General features: G+C 38.8%; 1 protein-coding gene and 1 long non-coding RNA gene across 3 annotated transcripts in view; one reads left to right on the top strand and one right to left on the bottom strand.

Moving 5' to 3' along the window:
• The window catches only part of LOC133636033 (uncharacterized), a 30,068-nt gene extending 25,010 nt beyond the window's left edge, over window positions 1–5,058 (bottom strand). For both annotated transcript variants that reach the window (XR_009822163.1, XR_009822164.1), the window contains exons 1-2: window positions 4,702–5,058; window positions 2,139–2,219 (exon numbers count right to left, since the gene is read on the bottom strand). This is a non-coding gene — a long non-coding RNA (uncharacterized LOC133636033). The remainder of the gene's footprint in view (window positions 1–2,138; window positions 2,220–4,701) is intronic.
• Window positions 1–12,937, top strand: part of ext1c (exostoses (multiple) 1c) — a 201,478-nt gene extending 188,541 nt beyond the window's left edge. Inside the window, exons 6-12 of the mRNA XM_062029627.1 lie at window positions 4,952–5,084; window positions 6,623–6,741; window positions 9,566–9,661; window positions 9,926–10,012; window positions 10,100–10,260; window positions 12,181–12,352; window positions 12,429–12,937. Coding sequence (XP_061885611.1) covers window positions 4,952–5,084; window positions 6,623–6,741; window positions 9,566–9,661; window positions 9,926–10,012; window positions 10,100–10,260; window positions 12,181–12,352; window positions 12,429–12,614 — 954 coding nt within the window. The 3' untranslated portion in view covers window positions 12,615–12,937. The remainder of the gene's footprint in view (window positions 1–4,951; window positions 5,085–6,622; window positions 6,742–9,565; window positions 9,662–9,925; window positions 10,013–10,099; window positions 10,261–12,180; window positions 12,353–12,428) is intronic.
• Window positions 12,938–13,774: the final 837 nt, after the last annotated feature.

Below are 13,774 nucleotides of genomic sequence, written 5' to 3'. Positions count from 1 at the left end.
GAGAGAGAGAGAGAGAGAGATCAGAAGGCATAAGAAAAAGTATCTGCATTTGATTGTTTACATTTGATTATTAGCAATCCGGGGAGGGTGTTAGTTTAGGGTTGTAGCTGCCTGGAGGTGAACTTTTATTGCGGTTTTGAAGGAGGATAGAGATGCCCTTTCTTTTATACCTGTTGGGAGCGCATTCCACATTGATGTGGCATAGAAAGAGAATGAGTTAAGACCTTTGTTAGATGGGAATCTGGGTTTAACGTGGTTAGTGGAGCTCGCCCTGGTGTTGTGGTTATGGCGGTCATTTACGTTAAGGAAGTAGTTTGACATGTACTTCGGTATCAGGGAGGTGTAGTGGATTTTATAGACTAGGCTCAGTGCAAGTTGTTTAACTCTGTCCTCCACCTTGAGCCAGCCCACTTTGGAGAAGTGGGTAGGAGTGAGGTGGGATCTGGGGTGGAGGTCTAGAAGTAACCTGACTAGCTTGTTCTGAGATGTTTGGAGTTTAGATTTGAGGGTTTTGGAGGTGCTAGGGTACCAGGAGGTGCATGCGTAATCGAAAAAGGGTTGAACGAGAGTTCCCGCCAGAATCCTCATGGTGCTTTTGTTGACCAGAGAGGAGATTCTGTAGAGAAATCTCGTTCGGGGGGAAATTAAGATTTTCAGAACAATCCCATTCAAGAGCAGACAAACATTACAGGGAGACAGAACAGGATCGCTGACGGGTCCGGTGTCAAAATATACAATATTTACATGGCATTTTATATTTAGAATGACTTAACGGGGAACTGCACTATTTGGGGGGAATTTTGCCTATCGTTCACAATCATTATGAAAGACATGACGGATGTATATTTTTTTATGCATTCTAAATATTAAATAAATGCGATCAATAGTCTACTTACAATGGAGCATTTGGGAGCCGCTCTATTCTTTCTGCCTACAAAGCCCTTAACAAACATCCAAACACCTCCATTCAGGTTTTATACACATGATGTAATAGTAACGAGCACATTAATAACAACATTTAATATTTACGAATTTTGATTATTTTAAGCCAGGGGTGTCCAAACTTTTTCCACTGAGGGCCGCACACGGAAAAATTAAAGCACGCGGGGGCTATTTTGATAGTTTTCATTTTCAAATCATAACAAAATATATGGATTTGTTGTTTTTTTTACCTTTAAGGCTCCCGGGGACCGTAAAGGGTCTAAGTCATTAAAATGTTAAAAACAAGTCAAATTATTTTATTTTTTTTAACGCTTACAGTAAATCTCTACAGTATATCAACTTCAGGTTGATATAAAATTTAAAAAACCAAAAAGGTTTTATGCCTTTTCTGTCAAGACAACTTTGTTTTTTATAATAAAACTGAAATTTGCAGTATTTCCCCCACTGCCCAAAACATTCAGAAAGCAATGTTTGATGTGAAGTAATTAGAGCCTTAAAAACATCAATAATGCAGGACACCATTGATTTTAATTCATTGTTATTTTTGAGTAATCACAGTGAAAAGATAAATAAAATCCAATTAAATATATTTGGGATCCAAAAGGTGCCCCACTCATAAAGTGATACATTTGTATTAGTTATTTTTTACTTACGAGATCAACTTCAGATACATCTGTCAATTTTACGTTTGAACTATTATTTTGTTTGTTTTATGCTCTTTTGTCAAAGAAAACGTTGTTTTTGTATGGCAACCACACAATATATGCAATATTTTCCACATAAAACATTTTAAAGTGAAATATTTGAAATAATTAGAGCCTTGAATAGGTCAATAATTCATTGTAACATTTTTTTTTTTTGAGCAATGGCAAAAAAAGAAAAATAAAGATAGACAAAAGAAAAAAAAAACAGCCTGCATGGCAGCTTTGTGTCAACATTGCAACTTTTTCTAGTTAGATTTCACCTCATTCTACTTTTTTTAATGTTTTTTTAAATTTTTGCAATAGCATTTCCAGAATGTGTCGCGGGCCGGTAAACAATTAGCTGCGGGCCGCACTTTGGACACCCCTGTTTTAAGCAAACGCGGCACATTAATTTTCAAAAATGCATCACGTTTGCTTTTTTTCCCCAACCACATCACTGATAATTACTGCAGACTTCATGAGAGCCAACAAACATAATAAAACATCACTTACCGTACAAGGTCTGCTGTCATTAGGATGCCGACTTCTAGGATGTTCGTAGATTGCCTTTTAGATGAAGAATCACTCATAATCCTTGCAAAGAAAAGAGGGTAGAACCAAGCGTCTTTTTGTGTCTAAATTGGCTTTCAAAGTGTACCAACTTGTCGGAATATGTTATCATCCTTCTTCTATCCAGGTGAGAGGCATGATTCATGATTTACAAGAACGTTTTACAAGAGAGCAAGGGAGCAGCTGATCATACGATCATGTCAACATTGGTACAAAAGCCCATGATCATGTCGCCGCCATAAATAATTTGTCTGCGTTAAAACTTATAACAGGGGTGTCCAAAGTGCGGCCCGGGGGCCATTTGCGGCCCGCAGCTAATTGTTTACCGGCCCGCCACACATTCTGCAAAAATTGCAAAATTGATAGTATTGCAAAAATTAAAAAAAAACATTTAAAAAAGTGGAATGAGGTGAAATCTAACAAGAAAAAGTTGCAATGTTGACACAAAGCTGCCATGCAGGCTGTTTTTTTTCTTTTGTCTGCTTATTTTTAATTTTTTTGCCATTGCTCAAAAAAAAAAAAAAAGACAAAAAAACTATGTTCTCAATCAATCAATCAATCAATCAATCAATGTTTATTTATATAACCCTAAATCACAAGTGTCTCAAAGGGCTGTACAAACCACAACGACATCCTCGGTACAGAGCCCACATACGGGCAAGGAAAACTCACCCCAGTGGGACGTCAATGTGAATGACTATGTGGGTAAGTTCTAATAAATTATTGACTTATTCAAGGTTCCAATTACTTCAAAAATGTCACTTTAAAATGTTTTATGTGGAAAAAATATTGCATATATTGTGTGGTTGCCGTATAAAAACAAAGATTTCTTTGACAAAAGAGCATAAAAACAAACAAAATAATAGTTCAAACGTAAAATCGACAGATATATCTGAAGTTGATCTCATAATTTAAGTGTTGAAAGTAAAAAAAACAACTAATAAAATTGTATCACTTTATGAGTGGGGGACCTTTTGGATCCCAAACATATTTAGTCGGATTTTATTAATATTTTCACTGATTTCTCAAAAATATTAAAGAATTAAAATCAATGGTGTCCTGCATTATTGATCTTTTAGAACTCTAATTACTAAATAATGCATATTTCCAGTTTTACTATAAAAAAACAAAGTTGTCTTTTTTACTTTTTATCAACCTGAAGTTGATATAGAGATTTACTGTAAGCGTTAAATAAAAAATAATAATAATAATTTGACTTATTTTTAACGTTTTAATGATTGAGACCCTTTATGGTCCCCGGGAGCCCTAAAGGTTAAAAAAAAAATCCATATATTTTGTTATGGTTTGAAAATGAAAAATATCAAAATGGCCCCCGCATGCTTAAATTTTTCCGTGTGCGGCCCTCAGTGGAAAAAGTTTGGACACCCCTGACTTATAATAACAATATCACTCATACTTGGTTAATATTCAAGTCACGAAATGTAAATGGAGTATTGTTGACGCTTTTTGGATGTTTTTTTATTGGGTTTTATTGGCGGAAAAGAGGACCTCCATTGGCTCCCCTGCAAGCAGACTTATTTAAGTTAGAATGCATTAAAAAAAAAATACATCCGTCGCCTTGTCTTTTATAATGATTACAAAAAAGTGCAGTTCCCTTTTAAGGCCTATCATAACTCAGGGTCACTATAGCTGCTGGTAGTTAAATGTAGTCACGTGGTTCAAACCTGATTCTGAAGTGGCAGCACGGTGCCACAGGGGTTAGTATGTGTGTCTCGCAATACGAAGGTCCTGGGTTCGATCCTGGGCTCGGGATCTTTCTGTGTGGAGTTTGCATGTTCTCCCCGTGACTGCGTGGGTTCCATCCGGCTTCCACCCACCTCCAAAGACATGCACCTGGGGATAGGTTGATTGGCAACACTAAATTGGCCCTAGTGTGTGAATGTCAGTGTGAATGTTGTCTGTCTATCTGTGTTGGCCCTGCGATGAGGTGGCGACTTGTCCAGGGTGTACCCCGTGTGCAGCCGGGATAGGCTCCAGCACCCCCCGCGAACCCGTAAGGGACAAGCGGTAGAAAATGAATGGATATTTGGCGCGGTCCAGCGTCACCCCGAGTCTACCTTAAGCGCCGCCCAGGTAAATTGAGTTTGAGACCCCTTAGCAAGACGAAGTAGCCTGGGAGCGAGACGTCTGAGCAGAAGTTGACGAATGGATGGATCTAGTTTGATGCCATGATTCCTTTTTTTTTAGCTAAAACATAGTCTTACTCTCACTTTAATTACTACCAACACTGCCTTTATTTCTATTTAGCCATCAAGCCACACTTGATGGTGTCCCTCTTCCAATGCACTACAAACAAAACAATTTGAATGTTTCCGTGAAATTGGGAGAAAGACCACCCAGTGAGCAGCACACGTCGGCTTTGCGTTCCCATGTTTATAAAAGCGACGTCTCGCTGTCCCCTCGGTGTTTTTTCTGCTGGGGATTTATGCCGGAGATAATAAAGGCAAGGTTCTGGAGGTTGGTGATAAGCTGCTTATATACATACAGCAAGCTGAAGGGGGACCTCTCCCCATGGGAGAGACAGCTGTGCAGTCAGCCTGAGGTCAGCGAAGCACTGGGATTCATGGCGGGGCGCCTTTGGATGTTGCCTCTTGGTCACCTCCTGTTGGTTCAAGTAGGAATTACAATGTGTGGATCACAGGGAAGCAAACGAAAAACATGGTGCAGTAATGTGTTTTATGTTGCATTTGCACTGACCGCATTCCCAATGACATTTCAATTTGTTCCTCCCCCAGATCATTAAGGACCGTGTGTTTTCCCACATATCGAGAAACAAGTACATGTGGAACTCCCTGCCTGGAGGTCTACTAGTCCTGCCAGAATACTCCACTCACCTCGCACATTTCCCTTTCTACTACCTGGGTTTAGGTAAAACATTTCATTACTATAATAATAATAATAATAATAACTGGGATTTATATAGCGCTTTTCTAAGTACCCAAAGTCACTTTACATTTTAAAAACCCATCATTCATTCACACCTGGTGGTGGTAAGCTACTTTCGTAGCCACAGCTGCCCTGGGGTAGACTGACTCCTATGGTGGCTGCTGGGGTCCCAGGTTCAAAAATCCCGGACAAGCCCCCAATTATGTTACATAGATAGATAGATAGATAGATAGATAGATAGATAGATAGATAGATAGTACTTTATTGATTCCTTCAGGAGAGTTCCCTCAGGAAAATTGAGATCGAATTTAAAAAGTAAAAAGTAAATAATGGGGGTACAAATGGAAATAAAATAGAAAATATAACAATAAAAACAAAAAAGCAACAATAAGAATACAAATATAATAGTAGAAATATGAATATAAAAAGAGAAACTGGGCAGTCATGACCATGTTATGAAAATGTATTGCACTGTTACTTGCATTGTTTACCCTGTCCACTTAGGCCAGGGGTGTCAGACGTACGGCCCGAGGGCCGGATCAGGCCCACGAACAGGTTTTATCCAGCCCGCGGGATGAGTTTGCTAAGTATAAAAATGTACCTAAAATCTTTGAATGAAAGAAACAGCTGTTCTAAATGTGTCCACTGGATGTCGCAATAGCGATTCTTTGTATCTTTGTAGGTGACGCTACATATGTACAAAATAAACCACATGATGTTAGTACATCAGTCGAGGAAAATGATCAAACTACATAAATAACATACTGTAATTTGAATTTGACGTCATTTTTTTATCTTGATAGATTGAACATTAACACCAATGAGTTGACTGATGAACATTATCGCATAAAATATTCAGAAAATATAAAAAACGACAAAGTATATACACTATTAACCGCAACAGGGAATTGTAAAAAAAACAACCCAACAACATTATGATTTGTACAATTTCAGAATGTGCTTGTTCTATTTTTAAACAAAGAAAACAATCTGCTGGTGTCTGTATTTTTAAATTATCATGCCGTGATTTCACCAGTCCGGCCCACTTGGGAGTAGATTTTTCTCCATGTGGCCCCCCATCTAAAATGAGTTTGACACCCCTGACTTAGGCGTTGTCTATAGTTAATAAGAACGTGCAACATAAAAGACGGACGTGTCGGACCTACTTGTGCTCTTAACATTGGCGACTAAATAAATGCAAATGTTGGAAGGATATTACAGTGCATTATATAAGAGTACAAAAGTCGGTGTGAATCCAGGTTAGAACTGTAGAAAGAAAGGAAGTTTGTTATTTCTTAACATCATTGGAAGTCTTGTCTCTGTAGGATAATTGCTGCAAAGTATTACCAAGCAGTCATTTTAAATCTAAAAATGGCTTTGTGTGTGTGTGTGTGTGTGTGTGTGTGTGTGTGTGTGTGTGTGTGTGTGTGTGTGTGTGTGTGTGTGTGTGTGTGTGTGTGTGTGCGTGTGTGTGTGTGTGTGTGTGTGTGTGTGTGTGTGTATTTGTGACCTTGCTGAAGGCATCAATCCAAATCAGGAGTTCACTGCTGTCATCCACGCCGTCTCTCCTTTGGTGTCCCAGTCTCAGCCAATCATGAAGCTGCTTCAGGTGGTCTCCAAGTCAAAGTATTGCTCACAAGTAAGTAGGCGAAACACACACCGACAAGGTACGAGATGTAGTACTATTACCTTAAAAGAACCGTACTTTAATGGCGTACTAGTGTACAGATACTGTATGAGCCATTCCAACAAATCTATGCCATTTGCTTGATAAAACGCTTTGAAAATAAACTTAAAAGTCTGCGTTTTTTCAACTAATGTCTGATAATACACCTATGGGTATTGACCCATCCCAGGAAATTGTTTTTCTTTTTGCACAAGGTTTCTAAGCAGATGACAACTCACTTAAGTAACAGGAGTGAGTTTTTAGCATAATTAGCAATTACATAAAATATTACCACATAAATAACACGTCGACCCTGACAAAATATGTACGTAAAAAATAAATAACATTAAAGAAAAATAAAAGGAAAGTGCTGGGAATTTAACCTCCAACAGTCATAATTTAAATATCATCAAAAACACAGAAAAATCAATAAGTAAACTTATTGTTGGTCTTCCCATGAGTATTGTGAAATATAAAAACATTTCAGAGTGGGTAATTAGGGTAACAGCACCGAGTGAAAACCCATGGACAACATAAGCGTACATTTTAACAACAAAATAGATCCAAAGTATAGTTGGGATGAGGAGTAACACAGATATGTAAAAAAAAAACAAAAAAAAACCTAACATTTCTGAAGGATTTTAATAATTATATTTCATTGTAAAGTCTAATTTTAAGAAGCATGACTGGGGGGAAAAAAATATTTTTCCATTGTTCAAGATAGTTTGCATTAATATTTTCAATTGTATTCATTGACTACCGTATTTTTCGGACTATAAGTCGCAGTTTTTTTCATAGTTTGGCCGGGGATGCGACTTATACTCAGGAGCGACTTATGTGTGAAATTATTAACACATTATTGTAAAATATAAAATAATATTATTTAGCTCATACATAATTGGCAAAAATGCTAACACGCTACTAGCAAGATAATATACCAGGTAGCGTAATCAATGATTTGTAAGTTTATAGCTACGTTATTGGCTAAAATGCTAACATGTTGCTGGCAAGATAATGCCAGGTACCATAATCTATGAATTGTAGGTTTATAGCTACATAATTGGTACAAATGCTAACATGCTGCTGGCAAAATAATATACCAGGTAACGTAATCTATGAATTGTAGGTTTATAGCTACAAAATTGGTAGAAATGCTAACATGCTGCCGGCAAAATAATACACCAGGTAACGTAATCTATGAATTGTAGCTTTATAGCTACATAATTGGCTAAAATGCTGACATGCTGCTAGCAAAATAATATACCAGGTAACATAATCTATGACTTGTAGGTTTATAGCTACGTTATTGGCTAAAAATGGGACCCATAACCTCCCTGCTTGGCACTCAGCAACAAAGGGTTGGAGTTGGGGGTTAAATCACCAAAATGATTCCCGGGCGCGGCGCCGCTGCTGCCCACTGCTCCCCAAGGGGATGGGACAAATGCAGAGGACAAATTTCACCACATCTAGTGTGTGTGTGACAATCATTGGTACTTTAATCTTTAAAATCGCAAACATGTTCCTGGCAAGATAATATACCAGGTAACATAATCTATGAATTGTAAGTTTATAGCTACATTATTGGCTAAAATGCTAACATGCTGCTAGCAAGATAATACCAGGTAACGTAATCTATGAATTGTAGGTTTATAGCTACGTTATTGGCTAAATCGCGAACATGTTGCTGGCAAGATAATATACCAGGTAACGTAATCTATGAATTGTAGCTTTATAGCTACATAATTGGCAAAAATGCTAACATACTACTAGCAAGATAATATACCAGGTAGCGTAATCAATGATTTGTAAGTTTATAGTTACGTTATTGGCTAAAATGCTAACATGTTGCTAGCAAGATAATATCAGGTAACGTAATCTATGAATTGTAGGTTTATAGCTACATAATAGGCAAACATGCTAACATGCTACTAGCAAGATAATATACCAGGTAGCGTAATCAATGATTTGTAAGTTTATAGCTACGTTATTGGCTAAAATGCTAACATGTTGCTAGCAAGATAATGCCAGGTACCATAATCTATGAATTGTAGGTTTATAGCTACATAATTGGCTAAAATTCTGCTAGCAAGATAATAGCAGGTAACGTAATCTATGAATTGTAGGTTTATAGCTACATAATTGGTAGAAATGCTAACATGCTGCTGTCAAAATAATATACCAGGCAACGTAATCTTTGAATTGTAGGTTTATAGCTACAAAATTGGTAGAAATGCTAACATGCTGCTGGCAAAATAATATACCAGGTAACGTAATCTATGTATTGTAGCTTTATAGCTACATAATTGGCTAAAATGCTGACATGCTGCTAGCAAGATAATATACCAGGTAACGTAATCTATGACTTGTAGGTTTATAGCTACGTTATTGGCTAAATCGCGAACATGTTCCTGGCAAGATAATATACCAGGTAACGTAATCTATGAATTGTAGCTTTATAGCTACATAATTGGCTAAAATGCTAACATGCTGCTAGCAAGATAATACCAGGTAACCTAATCTATGAATTGTAGGTTTATAGCCACATAATTGGTAAAAATGCTAACATGCTGCTGGCGAGATAGCACCAAGTAACGTAATCTATGACTTGTGGGTTTATATGTACAAACCTGGCTAAAATGCTTTTAGCAGGACAGCGTCAAGTAACGTAATCTATTAAGTATAGGTTTATACCTTCAAAATTGGCTAACATGTTAGCATGCTTGGACCATATATTTGACATTATTTCATATTAGCAGACCATTTTAATGAATCTCTAATGATTTCTATGCTGCCATAGATCATCATCCTATGGAACAGTGAAAAGCCAGCACCGAGTCGGAGCAAATGGCCTCCCATGCCGGTGCCCCTCACTGTAACAGACGGCAAGAAGAAGGTGATTTATGCTCAACTCACATCTGACTCCTCCTCACTCTGTTTACTTATCTGCCTTTTGCCTCCATCTTGATCATCTGTCCTGTCGACCGTCATTCTCCTTCACCCCTGTCACTTACACGCTGTTTTTATGAGCCTGCCTGGCAAAAACCTATCGACTACAACAAGATCGTCTCTGACTCATGCACCTAATCTCACGAAGCAAACGCCAAATAACACGTAGGCCTGCGGCGCTGGAAGATTTACTGCCGAATTTCTCTCACAGACCACCAGTCGGTTCCTGCCTCACGTTGCTATAGAAACCGATGCAGTGCTGAGTCTGGATGAGGACACGGTCCTGTTGACTAGTGAGGTGAGTATTGATACCCAATGTGAACAACAACAACAACAAAACATTGCCATTAAAAGACTAGTGTTCTTATTTTTCGTGTACTTGTAGGTGAACTTTGCCTTCCTGGTGTGGCGCAGTTTCCCGGATCGGATCGTGGGGTACCCACCCAGGAGCCACTTTTGGGATCCGTTAAAAAACGCCTGGGGGTACACCTCCAAGTGGACCAATGACTACTCAATAGTCCTGACTGGTGCTGCCTTCTACCACAGGTCAAATACAGTAAAAGGACACGTTATTTTTGTTGTACTACATTTACACAACCCAAAACCAGTGAAGTTGGCACGTTGTGTAAACAATTTTAAAAAATCAGCGTTATTTAGTGTTATCCAATGCGCAGACCACACGCTGCGTGTAGAGTAGGGCCTCGTGATTAGCGGGGGGCCCCCCGTTATGCCTGAATAAACACATGTAAAATATCAATTATTATATTTTACAAGGCCCTTCCTGCTTCGTCATTGACAATAATTTAATGGCGAATTTCCCCAGACATTCACAAAGTACCTTGGCGTGCGTTGTCAGTGGAAAATTACAGGAACACGCCTGCCGCCCGAATGCAGTTGTGATAGGCTCCAGCACCCCTCGCGACCCCGAAAGGGACAAGCGGTAGAAAATGGATGGATGGATGTGTAAATATAGTACAGGCCAAAAGTTTGGACACGCCTTCTCATTTCAATGCACTTTCTTTATTTTCATGACTATTTACATTGTAGATTGTCACTGAAGGCATCAAAACTATGACACCGGTGAAGTGAAAACCATTTCAGGTGACTACCTCTTGAAGCTCATCGAGAGAATGCCAAGAGTGTGCAAAGCAGTAACCAGAGCAAAGGGTGGCTATTTTGAAGAAACTAGAATATAAAACATGTTTTCAGTTATTTCAACTTTTTGTTGTTGTTAAGTACATAACTCCACATGTGTTCATTCATAGTTTTGATGCCTTCAGGGCCAATCTACAATGTAAATAGTCATGAAAATAAAGAAAACGCATTGCATGAGAAGGTGTGTCCAAACTTTTGGCCTGTACTGTATGTGTTACAAGTGTGTTATTGTGCCCTAAAAAATACAATATTGAACAATAACCTACTCAGTGGCCTATGGTTAGAGTTTCCGCCCTGAGATCGGTAGGTTGTGAGTTCAAACCCCGGCCGAGTCATACCAAAGACTATAAAAATGGTACCCATTACCTCCCTGCTTGGCACTCAGCATCAAGGGATAGAATTGGGGGTTAAATCACCAAAAATGATTCCCGGGCGCGGCCACCGCTGCTGCTCACTGCAACCCTCACCTCCCAGGGGTTGAACAAGGGGATGGGTCAAATGCAGAGGACAAATTTCACCACACCTAGTGTGTGTTGTGACAATCATTGGTACTTTAACTTAACTCTAACTTAAAGGCCTACTGAAAGCCACTACTACCGACCACGCAGTCTGATAGTTTGTATATCAATGATGTAATCTTAACATTGCAACACATGCCAATACGGCCGGGTTAACTTATAAAGTGCAATTTTAAATTTCCCGCGAAACTTCCGGTTGAAAACGTCTATGTATGATGACGTATGCGCGTGACGTCGATGGTTGCAACGGAAGTATTCGGACACATTGTATCCCAATACAAACAGCTCTGTTTTCATCGCAAAATTCCACAGTATTCTGGACATCTGTGTTGGTGAATCTTTTGCAATTTGTTTAATGAACAATGGAGACTGCTAAGAAGAAAGCTGTAGGTGGGATCGGTGTATTAGCGACGTCACGCTACTTCCGGTACAGGCAAGGCTTTTTTTTATCAGCGACCAAAAGTTGCAAACTTTATCGTCGATGTTATCTACTAAATCCTTTCAGCAAAAATATGGCAATATCACGAAATGATCAAGTATGACACATAAAATGGATCTGCTATCCCCGTTTAAATAAAAAAAATTCATTTCAGTAGGCCTTTAAATTTAATTTCCTGTTCATTTGTTTTAGTACAAAACATGCATGAGTATAAAGGTATAAAAATCGTTTCACATGAATACAAAATTAAATTTTGCTTAGGGCGCCAGATTAGCCGAGGCAGTGATGACTATATGGAGAATACTGATCAATATTTGAGGCTTATGTATTAAAACATCACGTGTTCCCCCACAGGTACTACCACTTCCTGTTCTCGCACTACCTGCCCCAGTCTTTGAGGACCTTGGTGGATCATACGACCAACTGTGAGGACATCCTGATGAACTTCCTGGTGTCTTCTGTCACTCACCTGCCACCCATCAAAGTGGCTCAAAGGAAGCAATACAAGGAGCTGCCCAGCCCACAGGTACTTTTCTGCACCAGAGAACAGGGGCCTCAAACACATTGTTGTTAATCCCACTGTCCTATTTTTTACCCGCCAGGCCACAAAAAACGTCCCCTGGGCGAACCCGGAGCACTTCAACCAGCGCCAGGAGTGTGTCAACACCTTCGCCAACTGGTTTGGCTACATGCCTCTGGTCCACTCACAGTTCCGCCTGGACCCGGTGCTCTTCAAAGATCAAGTGTCCGTCCTCCGGAAGAAGTACAAAGACTTAGAGAGGGCGTGATGTGGGCGGAACATGTGGCAGACGGACCAATCGGGAGGCCAGAAAATTAAGAAGGAACTGACGGACAATCCTGGTGGACTGTCGTGAAGTCAGTGGGCTTGGAATCAAAAGGACAGCCTTCAATGGAAGGCAAATCAAGAAGGGACTGCCAGCACCAGCCAAGGAAGTTGGTAGCGTTGCCATGTTCTTTGGCTATTCTTGTCTCTGGGCAAGGACAATTTCACAGCAAAAACTCTTCAAACCAATAAAATGATTTGAAAATCCAGATTGTGACTTCCAATCTGAGCAGTCTGGAGTGAAGTGACACCACATGCCAGCGCAGAAAAAAGGGCTCCTTTTTTTCGAAATCAGGTTCTCAACACGGGGTCCGTGAAGATAATCGTGACATTTTTGGTTGAATATTTGTATTTAAGATCTCTGAAACAAGAACTAGTGATGTGCGATACCAATGATTTTCTTTCCAATTCGATACAGTAAAATTCAGGCTGGTATCGACGATACAGATCGGATACTTTTTGTAAATATACAATACAGCCCAAAGATTTGGACACACCTTCTCATTCAATGTGTTTTCTTTATTTTCTAGAGTATCTACATTGTAGATTGTCACTGAAGGCATCAAAACTCTGAATGAACACATGTGGAGTTATGTACTTAGCAAAAGAAGGTGACATACCTGAAAACATGTTTTATATTCCAGTTTCTTCAAAATAGTCACCCTTTGCGCTGATGACTGTTTTGCACACTCTTGGCATTCTCTCGATGAGCTTAAAAAGGTAGTCACCTGAAAGGGTTTTCACTTCACAGGTGTCATAGTTTTGATGCCTTCAGTGACAATCTACAATGTAAATAGTCATGAAAATAAAGAAAACGCATTGAAAAGAGGTGTGTCCAAACATTTGGCCTGTACTGTACCTAATGTGTCAACTACAATTTTAAAACTTGTGTTTTCAAATAACATTTGTATCTAAAAAAAAAAATGTAAAAAAAAATAACAGTAAAAATGTGAGGAACAAAAGTATAAAATTGGAATGTAATGAGAAAAAGCCAAAAATGTTAAACTGATAATGAATAATATACTTAGTCATCTATAACACAATATGTTGTCTTTAAATGTATATAATATCCCTTCACTTAAAAAACAAATGTATTACAACTTT

Source organism: Entelurus aequoreus, linkage group LG20 (assembly GCF_033978785.1).
Source record: "Entelurus aequoreus isolate RoL-2023_Sb linkage group LG20, RoL_Eaeq_v1.1, whole genome shotgun sequence".
Classification (NCBI taxonomy): Eukaryota; Metazoa; Chordata; class Actinopteri; order Syngnathiformes; family Syngnathidae; genus Entelurus; species Entelurus aequoreus.
The sequence above is the reverse complement of the archived record's forward strand: the minus strand, read 5'-3'. Positions and strand labels throughout refer to the sequence as shown.